The following is a 19,332-nucleotide window of genomic DNA, read 5'->3' as shown; positions in this document are numbered from 1 at the left end:
AGTGATTCCCTTAACAACGATGGCAAGGAAGGTCGCAAAACGGGACAAAGCTCACTTAACAACTGTCCCCCTTAACAACAGAAATGTTGGGCTCCGTTGTGGTCATAAGTAGAAGACTAGCCGTGTACAAAAGAGAGTGAACTCCGCTCCCTTTGTCATCCAGATGATGTTACCTAGTCAAGTCGTGAGGCGTCTCCAAGCTAGCCGCCGAGCTCGGAGAGCGCCAAGGACCCAACAGGGTTTTGGAAAAGCTTTCACAAAATCCACGAAGCACCCAACTTGTCTTATCAGCCAAGGATAAGTGTGCGGCACATTGACACCTAAGGTATTCCAGTGTCTCTTCCTTCACTCTGCATATTGTAATGTCCTTCTCTTCTTCACCATCTTCTGCTAAGCTAAAGCAACGCACCTCATCGCTCGCCTTGGTTGTGGGAATGGTGACGGGTGGTGGGAACGGGAGGTGTACACTCATTGCTTAATAAATGTCTAGGGGCTTCTTCTGAGTGTCAACTGTCTGTCACGCTAATGTTGTTTGTTAGAAAGCCAAGGTCTCAAGACTTTAACCCACGCTAATGTCTACATGCAATTTCAATTTAGAACTTTTTGCATGGCCAGAGGGTGAAAAAAAATTGCTGCTAGCTTGTCCCTCACTCTGTTTTGATAGATAACAAAAAAAAAAAAAAAAAAACACCAAACCCCACAACAAAACTTTGCCTTCCTTCGCAAAAAAAGAGACTCTTTTAAACAAAAATAATCAAGAATTAAATGAAGTTTTGTCTCAACCCCATTGGTAGAATGCAAAGCGGGATGCTTTGATCCTATTTTTCTTTTTTGGAATTAAAAAAAAGAGAGAGAATGAAAGAAAAAAATGATTTCCCTTTTTGTTCCCTCCCTCCTTCCCAAAATATCTTCTCTCAGGTAAAGGTTGTGACAGGAAAGGATGGGCAGACTGGTACTCCTGTTGCTATAGCAACCCAGCTTCCTCCAAATGTTTCTGCTGCTTTTTCAACTCAGCAGCAACCGTTTCAGGTACTTTTTCAATGGATTTAAAAACTCTTCAGTTTCATCCCAGATGATGATGATATTAATAATAACAATGATCATTTTGGCTCAGTCAGATTTGGTAACCGAAAGTTAAGTCTGTTTCCTCCCCCCACATCCTTCCTTCCTCCCAACAGCCCATCCCTTCTTCTCATTTTAGAAAAATGAGCAGTAAAAACATTTGAACTTTTCAAATGCATGAGTGGGGAATACCAAGAATGATTTTATTTATTTTATTTTATTTATCTTGTCTCAAAGTTGCTGGCTGATTTCATTAACTTTCAGCTTTTAACGTGTTCCACTTTGGTTTGCTTGTCCTTTGGTCCCTTTGTATGTTCTACTTGGTAACTGTGGGTCTCTCTCTGTGTCTCTCTCTCTCTGTCTCTCTCTCTCTTTTTCTCTCTCTCTCTCTGTGGGATCTTTCTACAAAATATTTTTTTGGGAGTTCGGCGGTGGTCGCCAAAAGCTAACCTACAAAAATGACAAGTTTGCAACCGTGCTTTCCCTTCTTTCTGGTTCAGATGGAGTTAGCACACTTTACAGCAGCGGTCACCAACTGGTGGACTACCAGTGGTCCGTGAGAAAAGTTTGGTGGTCCACAGAAAAATTATTTGAATTTTTTTATAGTGCGCTAAACGCTATTTATCTATTTTAAAAAAATTCCAATTAGTGGTCCGCGGGATTTAAAATTATTAGGAATTTAGTGGTCCCTGAGGTCCGAAAGGTTGGTGACCTTTGCTTTATAGAGTCCAGCGGCATGCTAATTTATCGAGAAATGTATGCATTACAGGATTAATTGTCAGTGCTATGAAGCAAGCATGGGGTTTGCGGCATGTGAATCAGTAATACCTTGATCCAGTACTAATGACAAATCATGGTTGAGTGTTACAAAAAGGAGACTTCAAACCTAGGACTTAGGCCAGTGATGATGAATCTTTTCGGCACTGAGTGCCCAAACCAGAACGTGAGTGCATGGATGTGCATGTGCGTGTGCCAGAAATCCAAGGCCGGAGCGTCTGTTTTTTGGCTGGTTTTCACTGTTTTTAGGCCATTTTCCGAGCCATTTTGGAGTCATTTTCAGGGCCATTTCAGGAAAACCAGCCTGAAAATAGTCTGGAAAATAGCCCAAAACACCTGCCTGTTTTTTGGGCTGTTTTCCGGTGCTCCAGCCCACATGAAGACCAGCTGGTCAATGTGTATGTATGTGCTGGAAACCAGATAACGCGTGTGCCCACAGAGACGGCTCTGCATGCGACCTCTGGCCACAGTTTTGCCACAGGTTCACCATTACGGACTTAGGCGTTTATTCTTCCTGCAACCGGAGGTGGATATCTTTGGCGTTTAGATTTTAGGCAAAGAAGCTCTCAAACTTTGTTTGCTCTGAGGCCAGAGAGATTCAGTAGTCCTCGAGCTAACGACCGTTCATTTAGCAACCATTCAAAGTTCCAACGGCGCGGGGGAAACAAAAAGTGACCGAGGATCGTTTTTCCACACTTAACGACCATCGCAGCATTCCCCAGAATCACGTGATCAAAATTCAGGTGCTGGGCCACTGCTTCATATTTATGACCGTTGTTGGAGGGTCCCCGAGGTCACGCAATCCCTTTGGCAACCTTCCGGCCGGCAGAGCCAGTGGGGAAGCCTGATTCACTTAACAATCCACGGGACTAACTTTAACAAACGCAACGGCTTGCTTAATGACGGTGGCAAGGAAGGAGGTAAAATGGGGCGAAATTCACTTCTCTGCTTCGCTTAGCAGCAGGGATTTAGGGCTGAAATGTGGCCGTAGGTCGAGGACTACCTGTGTTTGGCTTTTTGAGACCAGGAGTGGAATGGAGTGCATTCCCAAAAGGAGCGCCTTTGCATGTCCACAAGCATGATCAGGCATGAAATGTCCATTTCCTGTCCTTTCCAAAAACCCCACCCGATGTTGGTCTATTCTCCCTACAGGACAGCGTTGGCGAACCTTTTCAGCACCAAGTGCCCAAACCAGAACGTGTGTGCATGCACGCCGGCCAGCTGGTCTTCATAGGCGCAGGAGCCGGACTATTGCCTGAAAAATGGCAAAAAAAACCAGGTCATATTTTAGGCCAAAAATGGCCGAAAAACAGTCTGAAAACAGTCTGAAAAACAGCCTGAAAATGGCCCACAAAACAGGCTGGTTTTCCGGCTGTTTTCAGGCCACTTATTGGGCCATTTATTGGCTGAAAAAAGTCTGAAAACAGCCTGAAAATGGTCCACAAAACAGTCTGTTTTTGGGGCTGCTTTCAGGCCATTTTTGGGGTCACAAATGGCCTGAAAATTGTCTGGTAAAGAGCCTGGTTTTGGGGTGTTTTGGGGGCCATTTTCTAGCACTCCAGTGCCTGCAAAGTTTAGTTTAGTTTTATTGGGCTTGTATGCCGCCCTATTCCCCGAGGGGACTCAGGGCGGCTAACAAACTAAATAGGGGAAAGGGGAAGTACAAAAAACCCCCGAAAAGACAGACAAATACGAACAGATTAAAAACTCATCAATAGCCACAACAATTCGAGAGGGGCTGGGAACTCATCAGCCCCAGGCCTGCCGGAACAGCCAGGTTTTAACAGCTTTGCGGAAAGCCTGAAGGGTGGCAAGGGTCCGAATCTCCACGGGGAGATTGTTCCAAAGACCAGCTGGCCGGCGCACATGCGTGCTGGAAACCAGAAGAGCAGCTGGTGCCGCCGTCCATGGCCACAGTGAGGGCTCTGCGTGCCACCTCTGGCACCGCATGCCATCACGGCTATAGGACCCTCTGGGATCTCCTCAAATAATTAATATTTTATATAACTATATGCTTATATCTTCAACCTTATTTATTTTTTAATTAAATGTCACATGAGGCACCTAGACCTTTTAAAAAGTGTTACCATGACTTGGCACCAGTTTTTTTTGTTTTTACCCCTTAGCTTTTTAAATAGTTTCACTTACTTTTTTTTTTGTACCTAACTTACCTTCTGTATGTTAATTTTCATTTCTGACTGGGAGCCACTCAGAGTTTGTTATCAGAGGGGCAGCTGTATAAATGTTTCAGATCAATAAGTAATAACCAGCAGATTATTGATAGGAATGGTAGAAATGTCAGGTGATATTGCCTTTCTCTGTTCTGTTTGTTTACTTCGAGTAGTAGGCCATTGCTTCTACAATTCAGAAACAACAGAGCTCTGATTAGTGCAGAAACCTTTAGGCAGGGAAAAGAGATGAGATATGCTTTCCTATTTATTTTTTGATTATTAGTTTATTTATTTATGAAAAATTATATTGGTTTTCAATGTATCTGAAATAGGCTTGGTAGGAATTCTGGAGATCAATAATCCAATCTTTTGGTTAATTTTATGTGTTTGTATGTGTGTACTATGTACGTACATACATACATATACATAGATATATTTATACACACACTATATATATATATATACACACACACATGCATATATACATATATAGGGATGTGGTGGCTCCGTGGCTAAGACACTGAGCTTGTCGATCAGAAAGGTCGACAGTTGGGCAGTTTGAATCCCTAGCGCCACATAACTGAGTGAGCTCCTGTTACTTGTCCAGCTTCTGCCAACCTAACAGTTCAAAAGGACGTAAAAAATGCAAGTAGAAAAATGGGAACCACCTTTGGTGGGAAGGGTTGAGTCATGCTGGCCACATGACACGGAGACGTCTTCAGACAGCGCCGATATGTGCGAGGGGAACCTTTACCTTTATCTTACACACACACACACACACACACACACACACACACACACATATACATATACATATACATAAATACACACACACACCGTATTTTTTGGAGTATAAGACACACCAAGGTTTTGAAGAGGCAAATTTAAAAAAAAGTAGGTAGGTAGATAGGGAGGGAGGGAGAGAAATATAGTAGGTAGGTAAGGAGAGAGAGAGAGTAGGTAGGTAGGTAGGTATGTAGGTAGGTAGATAGAAGGAGAGAGAGAAATACAATAGGTAGGGAGACAGTGAGAGTAGGTAGGTAGGTAGGTAGAGGGAGAGAGAGAGAAATACAGTAGGTAGGTAGGGAGAGAGATATAGAGAGAAATACGGAAGATAGGGGAAGAGAGAGAGGGATAGAGAGTAGGTAGGTAGGTAGATGTTTCCAGATGTATTTATCCATGTCCTGGAGAAGGAAATTACTGACAACCTGCAACACCTGAGACTTGTTTCTGCTGGCACAGCACTTGATCAATGTAATTCTCATCAATCACTCTAACTAAAGAGCTTTCCGAAAGGAAAAAAAAAAGTTTTTGCATTCTGCAAACCTCCCCAAAATGGCCCATTTTCCGTGAAAACGGGCCCTTTTTTTTGTCAAAAAAATTACATGCATAGCATTATGGAGGCTTAAAGAGTGCTGCTGGGGGCTGGGGGAGGGCAAAAACAACCCATTTTTTTGCTCATTTCTGCCCTCCCCAGCCCCCAGGAACTCTCTGAAAGCCTCCATAAGGCTATGCACAGCGGGGCTTTGGGAGGCAAAAAAATGCTCTATTTGATGTATAAGACACACCCAGATTTTCAGCCTCTTTTTTGAGGAAAAAAGGTGCATCTTATACTCCAAAAATACGGTACATATACATGCAGAACAGTACATTAAAAAAATGAATACAGATATAAAAGACTATATTAGTAAACATTCTATTTACTATAAATATGTCTTTAAAGGATAATTAGTCAAAGTAATTTGTAAAGTAAGAGACTTCATGGTGATTAGCTAGATGGGTAAACAGATGCTCCATGCTTAATGGCAAAACACCTCTTCCTTGTGTACCAGAATGGGGAAAACTGCTGCCTTAGCATCTTGCAAAGTATTCAGTAGTATCTTTTTACTGCTTGTCAGGGGGGGAAATGAGGATGAGCATTTAATCTCATTTCATGGACACTTCCTGCTCCTCTAGTACTGTATGTATTCCCACACACCTTATAAAAATGCCGGTGTTCATTGCCAAACCAGTGACAAGAATATGGGCTTGCTAGCTGTAGATCTAGGAGATCGAATGTCAGTGGCTAAGAAGACAAACATTAATAAGACAGGAACTTGCATTGGGGACTGGAGTGCGTTAAATTATTTTCAGTAAACACTGTAATGGCAAGTTGCTTAACTGTTATATAGACAGAAGTGGAGAATTGACAGTGTTGTCTATTGCACGATTATTAGATGAGAAAAAACAAGGTATTGAATTTTGGAGAAAGTCACACGTGAATTCCCTCAAGCCTTGAGCTCTGGATCTGTTTTGTATGCAAAATACAGGATCAGTTGATCAGACCCTAATGCTAGGAAGGTGAGAGATTTGAGTTGCGAGAAAGGAAGCTCTTTTCATATTGTGTTAGTAGGAAAGAGAGACCCAAACCAACTGGCCCATCACTCAGCTTTTGGCAGCTTTTATATTTGCGATTGAAAGGAACGTTACCAAACGGATACAAAGGCAAACCTTTTGGAAATCAAAAATAACCTCAAATTCTTCCAATGCACACCAGTGGATCCCCATCCTTTTGGACACCATGGATCGGTTCTGCGAAAAGAGATTTTTCCAGGAACTGTAGGAGATCTGGTTTTGCTTGCTGCCTGCATCTTGCGGATGGGGCCTTCGCCTCTTTGTGCGGCCCGGTTTCTGACAGTCCATGTACCTGGGGTTGGGGACCCCTGCTTTGAGCTCTTTAAAAACAAGGGTGCCATGCCCTTTAAAAAAAAAGTCTTAAAAATAAACCTGTCTTCTGCTCACAGACTGTTGACTTCTCCTGTTTTGTTTTACTGATAGCAGGCCCATGCAGGGGCTCCAGTAACGGGAACTGTCAATGCCATAGAAATCGAAGCGTTTAAGAGACAGCAAGCTCTTACATCAGCAGGTATGGCCTCCTCCTCTTCCTCCTCTTCCTCCTCCTCCTCTTCCTCCAGAACTTTTATGGTCCCTTTAGGCTCTCAACCCAAAGATGGTTCCGATTTGCCCTTTTTTAAAACCGCTCTCCTCTCCACTTCATCAGGGCGCCAACCCATTCGGCCAATCTCTTGGGATGGAAAGTCCCAGGATGTCAGGTTCTCCGCCAGCAGCCACATTTGAGAAACGACATTCTTCGACCACGCCACCCTTTCACAGCATTTATTTTTTTAAAAAGAAAGAAAGAAAGAAAAAACCCCAGCAACATCAAAATATTTCTAAACTCTCTTTTCAGGGTCAAAACTCTCACCTGGTAGGCTCGTAGGTATCAGTAGCAATAGAACTCAGACTTATATACCTCTTTATAGTGCTTTCCAGCCTGCTCTAAGCGGTTTACAGAGTCAGCCTCTTGCCCCCAACAATCTGGGTCCTCATTTTACCCATCTCGGAAGGATGGAAGGCAGAGTCAACTTTGAGCTTGGTGAGATTCGAACTGCTAAATTGCAGGCAGCCGGCAGTCAGCAGAAGTTGCCTGCAGTACTGCCCTCTAACCACTGCGCTGCGGCGGCTCATAATATCAACATTTAAACCTCCCAGGGAGCGCCGTTGCCAATCGTATAACCTGACACCCCCTCCTCCTCCTCCCCCTTGTGCACTTATAAATGGAATTTGAATATCACCAGATTCGTCTAAGAGACCCCGAATTGAAGTGGGCCGTCATGGGATGGTTTTTCAGCATCCGGGCGTGGCTTCAGGAGTCCCTCTTCAACAGCTCATGCCAACTGCACAAGGTACTGTGTTGCCACATGCCAGCCGCAGATTAATTTAGCAAAGGGGCTGGGGGCGAGGGAAGCAGAAGCCGGCTAAGAGGTTTTTTTATTTTAAAAAATTGTTATTGAGCTCTCTGGTTCTGCACCCCCACCCCCACCCCCTTGCAAATTAATGTTTGGCGTGAAGTGGCTTGTTCATGTCAAAAAGAGCCGGGAAATATGAGCTCGAGCGATGCATGCGGGCATGGAAGGAAAAAAAAAACCCACCACTCTGCACGTTGAGACCAAAATAATTAGTTCTGGAACCCCAGTAGTTATTATTTATTTTCGCTCCTCTTTTTTTCTTTTCAACGGACCTTAGTACCTCCATTCCTCCTTCGTATTCGGTTTTCATTTTGCAGCTGCCTGTCGGCCCTTCTTAAGCCGTAGGGCATTTCATGTAGCCCTTCCCTTCATCGTGAGGTTTGCTTTCTGCGAGTCGAATCCCTACGCCCACTCTTCCTCACCAGGCAACACGCTCAAGTTGTGTCATGCATGGCCTCTCTGGCTGGGATACCCCAGGGACTTTGAATTTGCCGGTTGGTGAAGAACGGTGGTTTATTTAACTGACCGAGTTTATGCATATTTATGGTTTATTTCCTTGAGTTGGCCAAGTAAGTAAAATAGACGAACACTTCACATCTTCGCTCTGCCCTGGCATGCCACCCTTATAGTTTTTTGAACCTTTGGCTCCCTTATCCCAAAGGTGCTTTTTTTGCCCCAAGAGGCAACTGGACTTTCTGGTTTTTCTTGGAAGATGTTTCGCTTCTCATCAAAAAAGCTTCTTCAGCTTTGACTGGATGGTGAGGAAGGGAAGGATTTAAAATTCCTTGCAGACAGTTGGTCATTTTCATCCTTTAAGAGAGTCATTGAGGCCACCTGGAGGTTTATCTGTGTCATCAGGAGGGATATGACATCATCATCTATCTCCAGTCTACACCACAGTCCTTTCAAGAGATCCAAGAAAAATAGACCAACAGATGAAATAGGAAATGATAATCTGGTTTAACTTTGAAGGGGCAATTAGTGCTACTGTTTATGTATTAAGAAAATAAGTTTAAGATGGAAAATATGGAAAGAGGATCATAGGGCTGAAATTGGAAAAAGAATATGATGTAAAATGGATTATGCATATAGTAGTATAGACTTTATTGTCATTGTACAAAATAAATACAACGAAATTGGTTTTAGCCTCACTGGTGCAATCACATTTATTAACCACATTTATATGTCGCCCAATCCCGAAGGACTCCGGGCGGCAACAAGTACAAACAACACAAGTAGTATAAAGAACAATCCCAGTGCAAGTAATTAGGGGAAGAGAAAAAAGAAAAGAAAGAAAAAGAAAAACTAGTCATATGTTTCCACCCGTGAGTGATTGTGGTAGTGTTTAAGAGTCTGACAGCACAAGAAGAGAGAGGGAGGGAGGGAGGGATGGATGGATGGATGGATGGATGGATAGATAGATGAGAGATAGATGGATGGATGGATGGATGGATGGATGGATGGATGGATGGATAGATGATGGATGGATGGATGGATGTCGGATGGATGGATAGATGTTGGATGGATGGATGGATGGATAGATAGATGAGAGATAGATGTTGGTTGGTTGGTTGGTTGGTTGGTTGGATGGATGGATGGATGGATGGATGGATGGCTAGATAGATAGATAGATAGATAGATAGATAGATAGATAGATAGATAGATAGATAGATAGATGAGAGATAGATCTTGGATGGATGGATAGATGAAAGATAGATGGATGGATGGATGGATGGATGGATGGATGGATGGATGGATGGATGAGAGATGTTGGATTGATGGATAGATAGATGAGAGATAGATGTAGGTTGGTTGGTTGGTTGGTTGGTTGGTTGGTTGGTTGGTTGGTTCTATCTAGATAGATGATAGATAGATAGATAGATAGATAGATAGATAGATAGATAGATAGATAGATAGATAGATAGATAGATGAGAGATAGATCTTGGATGGATGGATAGATGAAAGATAGATGGATGGATGGATGGATGGATGGATGGATGGATGGATGAGAGATGTTGGATTGATGGATAGATAGATGAGAGATAGATGTAGGTTGGTTGGTTGGTTGGTTGGTTGGTTGGTTGGTTGGTTGGTTCTATCTAGATAGATGATAGATAGATAGATAGATAGATAGATAGATAGATAGATAGATAGATAGATAGATAGATAGATAGACAGACAGACAGACAGACAGACAGACAGACAGACAGACAGACAGACAGACAGACAAATGTAAAAGAAAAAAAACCTCGGACAACACTTTGTGCATAAATATATTATTTGTAATAAAACATAAAAATTGGTTTTTGTAAAAGAAAAACCAGTTCCAAGAACATCCATTCGCACCACTCAGTGGCCCTGAGGACACAGATAAACCTCCAAGTGCCTCAATGACCCTCTAAAAGGATGCAAATGACCAGCTGTCTGCAAGGAATATAAATCCTTCCATTCCCCACCATTCTTTCAGAGCTGAAGAAGCTTCTTGGATGAGAAGCAAAACGTCTTCAAAAGAAAAAACCAGGAAGTCCAGTGGCCTCTTGAAGAAAAAGCACCTTTGGGACAACCAGGACCTGGATGACTGAGAATCTCCACGGACTTTGCCACCCTTAATTCTTATGTCCTCTTGCTTTGCAGGGGGAATGCCTCCCACCCCTCAAACCGTGAAGCTGATGGGTCAGAAGCAGAGCCAGCAGCAGTACGACCCTTCCAAAGGGCCCCCGGTGCAGAATGCAGCCAGCCTTCACACCCCACCGCCTCAGCTGCCCGGTAGAATGCAGCCCACCAACGTGTCCATCAGCTCCCACCCTCCAACACTGCAGCTGGCACCCCAGGCGGCTCAGATGAACGACCCTCCCGTGCAACAGGCGGCGATTCACGTCAAAGCTCAGTCCCAAAACGTGATGGTCACTGCGGCTGCTGTGTCCCACGGCCAGGTTCAAGCGCCGTCTCAGCCACAAGGGCAGCCGGCAACGCACGGACCGGGGCAGATGACACCCCCCTCCCAGGTGGCGGCCTCTCAAACTCCAGCCCCACAGCAGGTAGGCAGAGGCAGTAACTTGGCATTTCAGTCAGGGCTGAAAGCCTGTTCTAAAGAGTAAAGGCAGGGGTGTCAAACTTGATATCACTGAGGGCTGCATCAGGGTTGTGTTTGACCTTGGGAGGGGGGGGCTGCTTGACGTTACTGGTGTCGGGGCCTAGATAGGGTGGGGGGGAGGGGGGGGATGCATTGTCTCCAGTGGAGGAATGTGATACCAGAGAGAAGGCCAAACCCTGGTCCTCCAAGAGCAGCGGTCACCAACTGCTGGTCCGTGGACCACTGGTGGTTCGCGAGAAAAATTATTTGCGTTTATTATATTGCACTCAATCAGGGGGTCCTCAAACTTCAGCCCCTGGGACGGATACGTGCAATGAACGCTTGTGTTGCTGCAGAGAGTCTCCCCCTTCGGAGTCCTTTTCTGCAGGTCGGAGGGGGGCAGAAATTCCGACTTGGGGTCTGCTTCAGCCTCCTGGTGTGAGGCTTTGGGAAAAGGCTGGAGGGAAGTATTGGTGGTGGCAAAGAAGCGTTCACTGCATGTATCCATCCCAGGGGCCGTAGTTTGAGGACTCCTGATTTAGGGCAATATAAAAATTGCAAATAATTTCTCTCTGGATCACCAAAATTTTCTCGCGGACCACCAGTTGGTGACCGCTGTCCTAAATGGCAAATTTGTGTATTTCTTTTTGACTGTTTCTCTAAAACGAAATATGGTTTATCCCTTGAAGCTATTAATTTTTCTAATCTTATATTCTAATTTATGTGTCTTCTTTTAGATCACAACTCTCTCTCGTCCCTCATCCGACTCTAACCAAAACTCCCAGCGCATTTCGTCAAGTGTGGTTCCTCCTACCTCAAGCAACCCACCAACTTCTGCTTCCAACCCTGCCCCACAAACAACACACTCAACCCAAGCCAGCAGGTCCTCGCCAGGAGCAACTAAGTCAACATCTCCCGTGGCCTCCAAACCCCCAGGGTTGGCCGTGGCAGCAACCCCCAAAACTCAGAACACAACACAAAATACCGCAACAGGTCAGGATAGCACACACGAGAAGTTGGCTGAACAAGTGAAGTTGGTGAGAGTTTTTCTGTCTCTTCTGATGCCAAAGCAACATGTTTTCCCCAACTGATAAGTTACCTGTTTACCAACCATCCAGCCATTTTAATCCATAGGCTGAAAGGTGATGATGTCCCTGTTCCAGGTTTAGGAACTAATGGGACGCAGTGGCTCTGTGGCTAAGCACTGTGCTTGTCGATCAGAAAGGTTGGCAGTTCAACGGTTTGAATCCGTAGTGCCACGTAACGGAGTGAGCTCCTGTGACTTGTCCCAGCTTCTGCCAACCTAGCAGTTCGAAAGCACATAAAAAAATGCAAGCGAGAAAATAGGAACCACCTTTGGTGGGAAGGTAACAGCGTTCCATGCACCTTTGGCGTTGAGTCATGCCGGCCACATGACCACAGAGACGTCTTTGGACAGCGCTGGCTCTTCGGCTTTGAAACGGAGATGAGCACTGCCACCTAGAGTCTTGTTTTTGAACAAGAACAAACAAACATAAAAATAAAAAAAACCATCTTCCATTACAAATTGTAGAAAGTGTGTCAGATGGTTACCATATTTCCATGCATCTCTTCCATAGTCACCATCTGTTTTTCATATCAACTTGCATATTTTATATTCACCTATATTCATGTATATCACAATTATTATATATCAACCTTAATTTGACTATAATTGTTCTTTTATATATAATATTCAAAATCTAGAATAGGATTATATGATAACATTCCATTAAATCATCCTAAAATCATCCAATTGCAATACATCTTTATAACATATTCTAGATAAAGCTTTTAAACCTCCTCTCATATTCTCCAGGTGTTGTTTATATAAAATTTCATATTATCAAACTATGCATCTTTTGATGTCACCAGAAACCCCGCTCATTGTTCTCCCTTGTTTGCTTCCCCCAGGAAAACCAAGTTCACCAGCGCATCGCGGAGCTGAGGAAGGAAGGCTTGTGGTCTCTGAGACGACTGCCCAAACTCCAGGAGGCCTCCAGGCCCAAATCTCAGTGGGATTATCTCCTGGAGGAGATGCAGTGGATGGCCACAGATTTTGCCCAAGAAAGACGATGGAAGATGGCCACCGCCAAAAAGGTCTGGACTGTCTTTATTTGTAATTCTTTAGCAAAGGGATGCGGTGGCTCAGTGGCTGTTGAACTTGTCGATCAGAAAGGTCGGCAGTTGGGGATTCGAATCCCTAGCGCTGCGTAACAGAGTGAGCTCCCGTGACTTGTCCCAGCTTCTGCCACCCTAGCCATTTGAAAGCACGTAAAAATGCAAGTAGAAAAATAGGAACCACCTTTGGTGGGAAGGGAACAGCGTTCCGTGCGTCTTTGGCATTGAGTCATGCCTGCCACATGACCACGGAGACGTCTTCAGATAATCCTGGCTCTTCAGCTTTGTAACGGAGATGAGCACCGCCCCCTAGAGTCAGGAACGACCAGCACATATGTGCCAGGGGAACCTTTACCTTTATTTTATATGGGAGCTTTCAAAAAGTTAATGATTAATGCAAACAAACAAAAAAAAGCTGGCTTTTTCACGTGGACAAAGTTTTATATATACTTTATGTTTCGTATGGCGTCACTGAATACAACACGAATGCATGAAAAAACACAAAAGGCAACCTATAAAGTGCCCGTCAAACATTTTATAGCTGTCAAAGACAGACAGCTGTGATAAATTTGTGGATGACCCCACTGTCTAACAACCCTTTAAAATTTTTACGTCAGATGGTCAGGACAGTGGCGCGCTACCACGAAGAGAAACAGCTCAATGCAGAGCGGGCGAAGAAGGAAGAGAAGATCAAGCTAAGGCGCATCGCTGCTACCATTGCCAGAGAAATAGAATATTTCTGGTCTAATATTGAACAGGTAAATCCTTCTCTTTCTTTGCCAGTCATTTTTGAAACCCTCGAAGTGGGTGTGTGGAGAAATGGCTCCCTGGGACGGTATTCTGGTGACCCCGGGTGGCACCTAGAAATTCACATTTCGGATCCATGTCAGTCCAGAAAAATTTCACGTAGCTTTGACATTCAAGTTCCCAGCTTCTCTGAGGTGAGTGCAGTGGTGGGATTCAGCCAGTTCGCACCACTTTGGGAGAACCGGTTGTTAACTTTCTGAGCAGTTTGGTGAACTGGTTGTTGGAAGAAATCATTAGGGCAGAGAACAGATTGTTAAATTATTTGAATCCCACCACTGGATAAGTGTGAAAAACAGTCATCGTGTCAGGGTTCCAGACAGCATCCAAAATTAAATCAGAGTCAAAGGCAAAACATTGCTCTAAGTTCCAATTTATTAAACTTCCTGGGGTTTCCACCCATTTGAAAGTTCATGGTCTTGTCCCCACCCCCACAAGTCCATCACATGGTCCAATCTTCCATTGCCACGCTGGCATCTCCACCCATCCACTTCCAGTCAGGTGCAGAGATGCAGAGACAGGGTTCCAGGTTCTTGTTGTGTAGAGCCTGGAAGTTGAACGCTTACATTTGGAGAATTACAGGTTATGACCGTTTTTCGCATTTATGACTATAGTAGCACCGAGCAGGTCACACAATCAAAATTCAGGCGCTTGGCTTCAGTGACTCACATTTACAACAGTTTACAATGTCCCGGGGGTCTCGTGATTTTCCCCTTTTGTGACCTTATGATAAGAACAGTCCAAGAGGGACGCTGGATTCACTTAACAACTGTGTGACTATTATAAGAACCGCAGCGATCAACCTCACAAATGCAGGAAGCAAGTGTCAGCGTTCCAAATACCATCCAGGATTAAATCAGAGTTCAAGGCAGAGCTTTCATCAAAGTTCCAATTTAATAAGAGAGACACATTGGTACAAACTGTGGAAAACCTGAATCTGAAAGCTTCCTGGGTTTTCCAACCAGTTGAAAGTTCAAGACCTTGCCCCCACAACCACAAGTCCATCACACGGTCCAATCTTCCTCTGCCACACTGGCATTTCCACCCATCCAGTTCCGGTCAGGTGCAGAGACAAAGGATGACCTTGGGCTTCTAAGAAGGAATTTTTTATTTTGGCAACAACACATTCTACTCCTTACTATTTCCCCTCCCAATTACCCCACTAATAAAACTGCATAGTAAAATAATAGAGTGTGTGAAAGGCCAAAGGTCCAGCAAGGAATATGGCTGCAGGCCTGACACGCAGATTCAAAGGTTTGCTGAGAATTTTAACGAAGAGGCATTTTGCCCAAAGCTGTTGCAATTCCTTTGTCTGGCAGGAGGGAAGATCACTCTGTCCCTACTCAGGACGTTTTATCTTCCCTAGTTAGTAATTATCATTGTATACCTTAAGCAGACAGAGATAAAGGGGCTAAATTTGACTGAGAAAGGTGAAAACAGAATATAGGTTATAGGGCTTTGTGAGGATCTCTTCCTCTCGTTAGAAGATGCTTTCTACGGTGAAAACGCACCTTTTATTTGTTCGTTTGTTTGTGAAACATGTACAAGGTAACAAGTATAGGTATGAGCATAAACATGAACAAAGGAAGTAGGCGCAGATGAATGGGGACAATAGGACAGGGGCGGAAGGCACGCTGGTGCGCTTATGCACGCCCCCTTTACGGACCTCTTAGGAATGGGCTGAGGTCCACGGTAGACAGTTTAAGGTTGGAGCTGTGTGGGGTTTGAGGAGGTAACAACTGAGTCAGGTAGAGCATTCCAGGTGTTGACCACTCTGTTGCTGAAGTCGTATTTTCTGCAATCGAGTTTGAAGCGGTTGACCTTCAGTTTGTATCGATTGTTTGCCCATGTATTATTGCGGTTGAAGCTGAAGTAGTTGTGACAGGTAGGACGTTGCAGCAGGCAATTTTGTGTAGTATGCTTAGGTTGGACTGTAGGAAGCGCAGTTCTAGGTTTTCCAAGCCCAAAATTTCAAGCCTGGTGACATAACGGATTTTGTTGTGAGCAGAGGAGTGGAGGATTCTTCTCGTGAAATACCTCTGGACTCTCTCGATTGTATTAATATCCGATATACAGTGTGGGTTCCAGGCAGACGAGCTTGTATTCAAGAATCCGCCTTCAAAAGATGCCCTTATGTGGATGACACTGCTTAGGGCCCCTCAATTCAGTTTCCTTGCCAAGTTTGTCCTGCTGACACTTAGTGTAAAGCTTAAGCATAACGTAAAGCGAATGCAATCATTGTCATAATCAACAATCAACAATAAATCTATTTCTGCCTTTCTGTCTTTCAGGTGGTTGAAATAAAGCTGCAGATTGAATTTCAAGAGAAAAGGAGAAAAGCATTGAATTTAAAAAGATGTGCCAAGAAAGGTCCTTTCCCTTTTCGTTTGCTACACCATTAGATTACAATATTGCAGACTAGGAAGTTGCGGGGTGCGGGGGTGGTACTGTCCTCGGTGCTCTCTGAGCTGAGTGTGTGTGTGTGTTTCTAGCAGACAATTCCTTACCAAACTAGGTGACATCATCAGTGCGGTGTCATTTTGCGTTATTGCAAAGCAGGAAGCACGTTCTTGCTCAGAGTTAACAGGTGGCTTTTAAAACAGGTTTTGGGACTGGCTAGTCTAAATAAAAAAAAAGAATTAGGGGTAGCAGCATTCCAGTATTTGAAGGGGTGCCATAAAGAAGAAGGGGGTCAATTTATGCTACAAAACTCCTGAAGGCAGGAGGACAAACAGTGGATGGAAACTAAACAAAGAGAGAAGCAACCAGGAATTGAGGAGAAACGTCCTAACAGTGAGGGCAATTAACCATTGGAAGAGCTTGCATTCATAAATTGTGTCCACTCCATCACTGGATGTTTTTAAGAAGAGACTAGACAGTCACTTGTCTGAAATGGTATAGGATCTCCTGCTTGAGCAGGGGCTGGACTAGAAGACCTCCAAGGTCCCCTCCAGCTCTATTCTATTCTAAACATCTTTTCACTGGGTTTATTTTCTTGCTCCCGGATGAATTGACATGCTAGGCTAACATATTAAGTTGGTTGACTTAAAAAGTGCTTTAAAAAGATAACCATTTTGCAGGTAAAGAGTCGAGACACTTAGAGGACATCCTTCTGGAAAAAGGAAACAAGTCGGTAAGGGATTTTTTTTCCTCCCGTCTCCCTGTTGATAACTCTGGACGGATTGCATGTTTGACAATTATTGAGATTACAATTTTTCAAGGAGTATATTTAGAGAGTGGTCGATCTGCTGCCAGTAAACAGCTTTCTCGTATATAAGGAACATAATAGGAAGATGGGGAGCCGTAGTGAGAAAGTGGTGTATAATAGAAAGCCATTGTTGGTCAGTTTCCTTGGATAACCTTTGAAGAAGGGAGCAGGGTAACATGAAGCTCAGAGGTGATTATTCAGCCGCTTTGGACTGGTTCGGGTGAACCAGTGGTAGAAATTTTGAGTACCGCATTTTTTGAAGTATAAGATGCACCTTTTTCCCCCCCAAAAGAGGATGAAAATCTGAGTTCATCTTATACACTGAATACAGCATTTTTGACCCCCCGAAACCCTGCCCCCTTCGCAAAAATGGCTACGCATAGCCTTTAGAAGGCTTCCAGAGTGCTCCTGGGGTCTGGGGAGGGCAAAAATGAGAAAAAAATGGGCCGTTTTCGCTCGCTTTTGCCTCCCCCAATCCGCAGCAGCAAATTGCAGGCCTCCTAAAGGCTATGCATGCCCCTTTTCTGGGCAAAAAATGGGCCAATTTTTATGGAAAACGGGCCATTTTTTGCTTGTTTTTGGGCCCAACCCCAGGAGCACTTTGCAGGCCTCTCAAACCCTCTGCATGCCCCATTTTTCACAAAAAATGAGGTGTGCAGAGAGTCTGGGAGGTCTGCAGATTGCAGAAACTTTTAAAAAATATTTACCTCTTCAAAATCTTGGTGCGTCTTATACTACGGTGTGTCTTATATTCTGAAAAATACAGTAGTTCGGAGAACCGGCAAATTCCACCTCTGGTTGGTCCCACCCTCCCACCTCTGCTGTTCCCTGTCCTATATTCCCTTGGTTTTTTTTGGCTCAGCTGATTCACGCACTCTCATAGAACTGGTAGGAAAAGATTTGAAATCCCACCACTGATCAAGCTATATGTCAAACTCTTTCAATAATGGCTGCTGTGGTGGGCAGATGTTTTTCCACGGGGGCTTGTGTGTGTGTAGAATGATGGAGATCTTCCCCATCCTCTTTTTCACAATTTTGGGGGGGTGTTAGTTAGGTAAGCTCCCGGTTGGGAGAGTGAGTACGTTCACCGAAGTGTTGGGAGAGTTGTGTTGGAGAACACACAAACCAGCATACAGAGACACTGCAGTTTAAATAGGCTTTTACTTTTGTGGAAGTAGAGGTATCAGAGCATCAAACAGTCCAAGTCATACACAGATAAGACAGTCAGTCATCAATGTCTTTCAGTTAAGGGATAATCCAAACAACATAGTCCAGTATCATATAATCAGTTCAATACTCAAAGTTTGCTAGTAGTTGCAAAACTTACAATAGCTCATGGCACTTTCTAACAGCCAGCTTCCAAAAACACTCAGATCAGATCAGCCCAACATCTAACGAACAAAGAACTAACAGTCGTTCTGGCTCCCTCTTATGGCCGATTGAGGAAAACAGCAACCAATCACATTTTATAGTATGATTTAAAAAAACAGGTACAACATTGTTACATGATTTATATATCATGTAACCCAACCGTTAGAATTATATTCCTAACAGTGTTGGTCCTTTTCTGTTCCTCCTTTGAGGTAATTAACAATAAATCATGTGTTTGATGGAAGGGATAAGGGAAAGGACCCTTCTGAAACGGATGCACAACCTTTATACCTATATTCGTTTTGTAGGGTTCGTGGTCCTGTAGAAGAAAGAGAAAAGCCAGCACTTCTCTAACAGATGATGAAGGTCAGTCAGGGGTGGTCTTCTGATCCACCCCCTTTTTTATATAAAAAGTTTTTTTTATTAGATAAACATTAAAAACATTGGACATAGTGTTGCATTTCTGGCATAAACGTGATTAGATCTTACAACAATTACATTTTATATCCATTACATACAGTAGGTGTATGTAGTCAGTCAGGTTACCTGTCCGTTGATCCTTTCTTTTATATAATTACTAACCATACAAATGCATATCCAATTCCTATCCATCACATATTCTTAATACCATATTTTCCGATTCTTAACTTGTCTGCGTTTTTCTGTCCTGGCCTTTTCCCCTCATTTCTAACCATCGGTACCATTTGTCCCAGATTTCGTGGTATTCCGGCTCACCCTCGTCTTTGAGCTCTAGAGTCAGTCTGTCCATTTCTGCGCACGTCAGTATCTTATTTATTATTTCTTCTTCCGAGGGAGACTTCATTTTTCCATTTTTTGTGTGCAAAAAACATTCTTGCCGCTGTTAAAATCTGCAGCATTAAATATAGTCCACCTTTTCCATGTTTTTCTTTTGTGCTGATCCACCCTTTTCATCTCAT

General features: G+C 43.7%; 1 protein-coding gene across 12 annotated transcripts in view; it reads left to right on the top strand.

Moving 5' to 3' along the window:
• The window catches only part of EP400 (E1A binding protein p400), an 87,944-nt gene that overhangs the window by 8,478 nt on the left and 60,134 nt on the right, over window positions 1–19,332 (top strand). For 8 of the 12 annotated variants that reach the window (XM_032228998.1, XM_032228997.1, XM_032228993.1 and 5 more), the window contains exons 3-12: window positions 919–1,029; window positions 6,828–6,915; window positions 7,628–7,735; window positions 10,434–10,837; window positions 11,610–11,909; window positions 12,805–12,990; window positions 13,629–13,769; window positions 16,107–16,185; window positions 16,896–16,948; window positions 18,703–18,760. In XM_032228998.1, coding sequence (XP_032084889.1) covers window positions 919–1,029; window positions 6,828–6,915; window positions 7,628–7,735; window positions 10,434–10,837; window positions 11,610–11,909; window positions 12,805–12,990; window positions 13,629–13,769; window positions 16,107–16,185; window positions 16,896–16,948; window positions 18,703–18,760 — 1,528 coding nt within the window. The remainder of the gene's footprint in view (window positions 1–918; window positions 1,030–6,827; window positions 6,916–7,627; window positions 7,736–10,433; window positions 10,838–11,609; window positions 11,910–12,804; window positions 12,991–13,628; window positions 13,770–16,106; window positions 16,186–16,895; window positions 16,949–18,702; window positions 18,761–19,332) is intronic. The other 4 variants (XM_032229001.1, XM_032228996.1, XM_032229000.1 and 1 more) reach the window with 2 other exon arrangements.

The sequence above is a fragment of the Thamnophis elegans genome, chromosome 13, assembly GCF_009769535.1.
Source record: "Thamnophis elegans isolate rThaEle1 chromosome 13, rThaEle1.pri, whole genome shotgun sequence".
Lineage (NCBI taxonomy): Eukaryota > Metazoa > Chordata > Lepidosauria > Squamata > Colubridae > Thamnophis > Thamnophis elegans.
The sequence above is the reverse complement of the archived record's forward strand: the minus strand, read 5'-3'. Positions and strand labels throughout refer to the sequence as shown.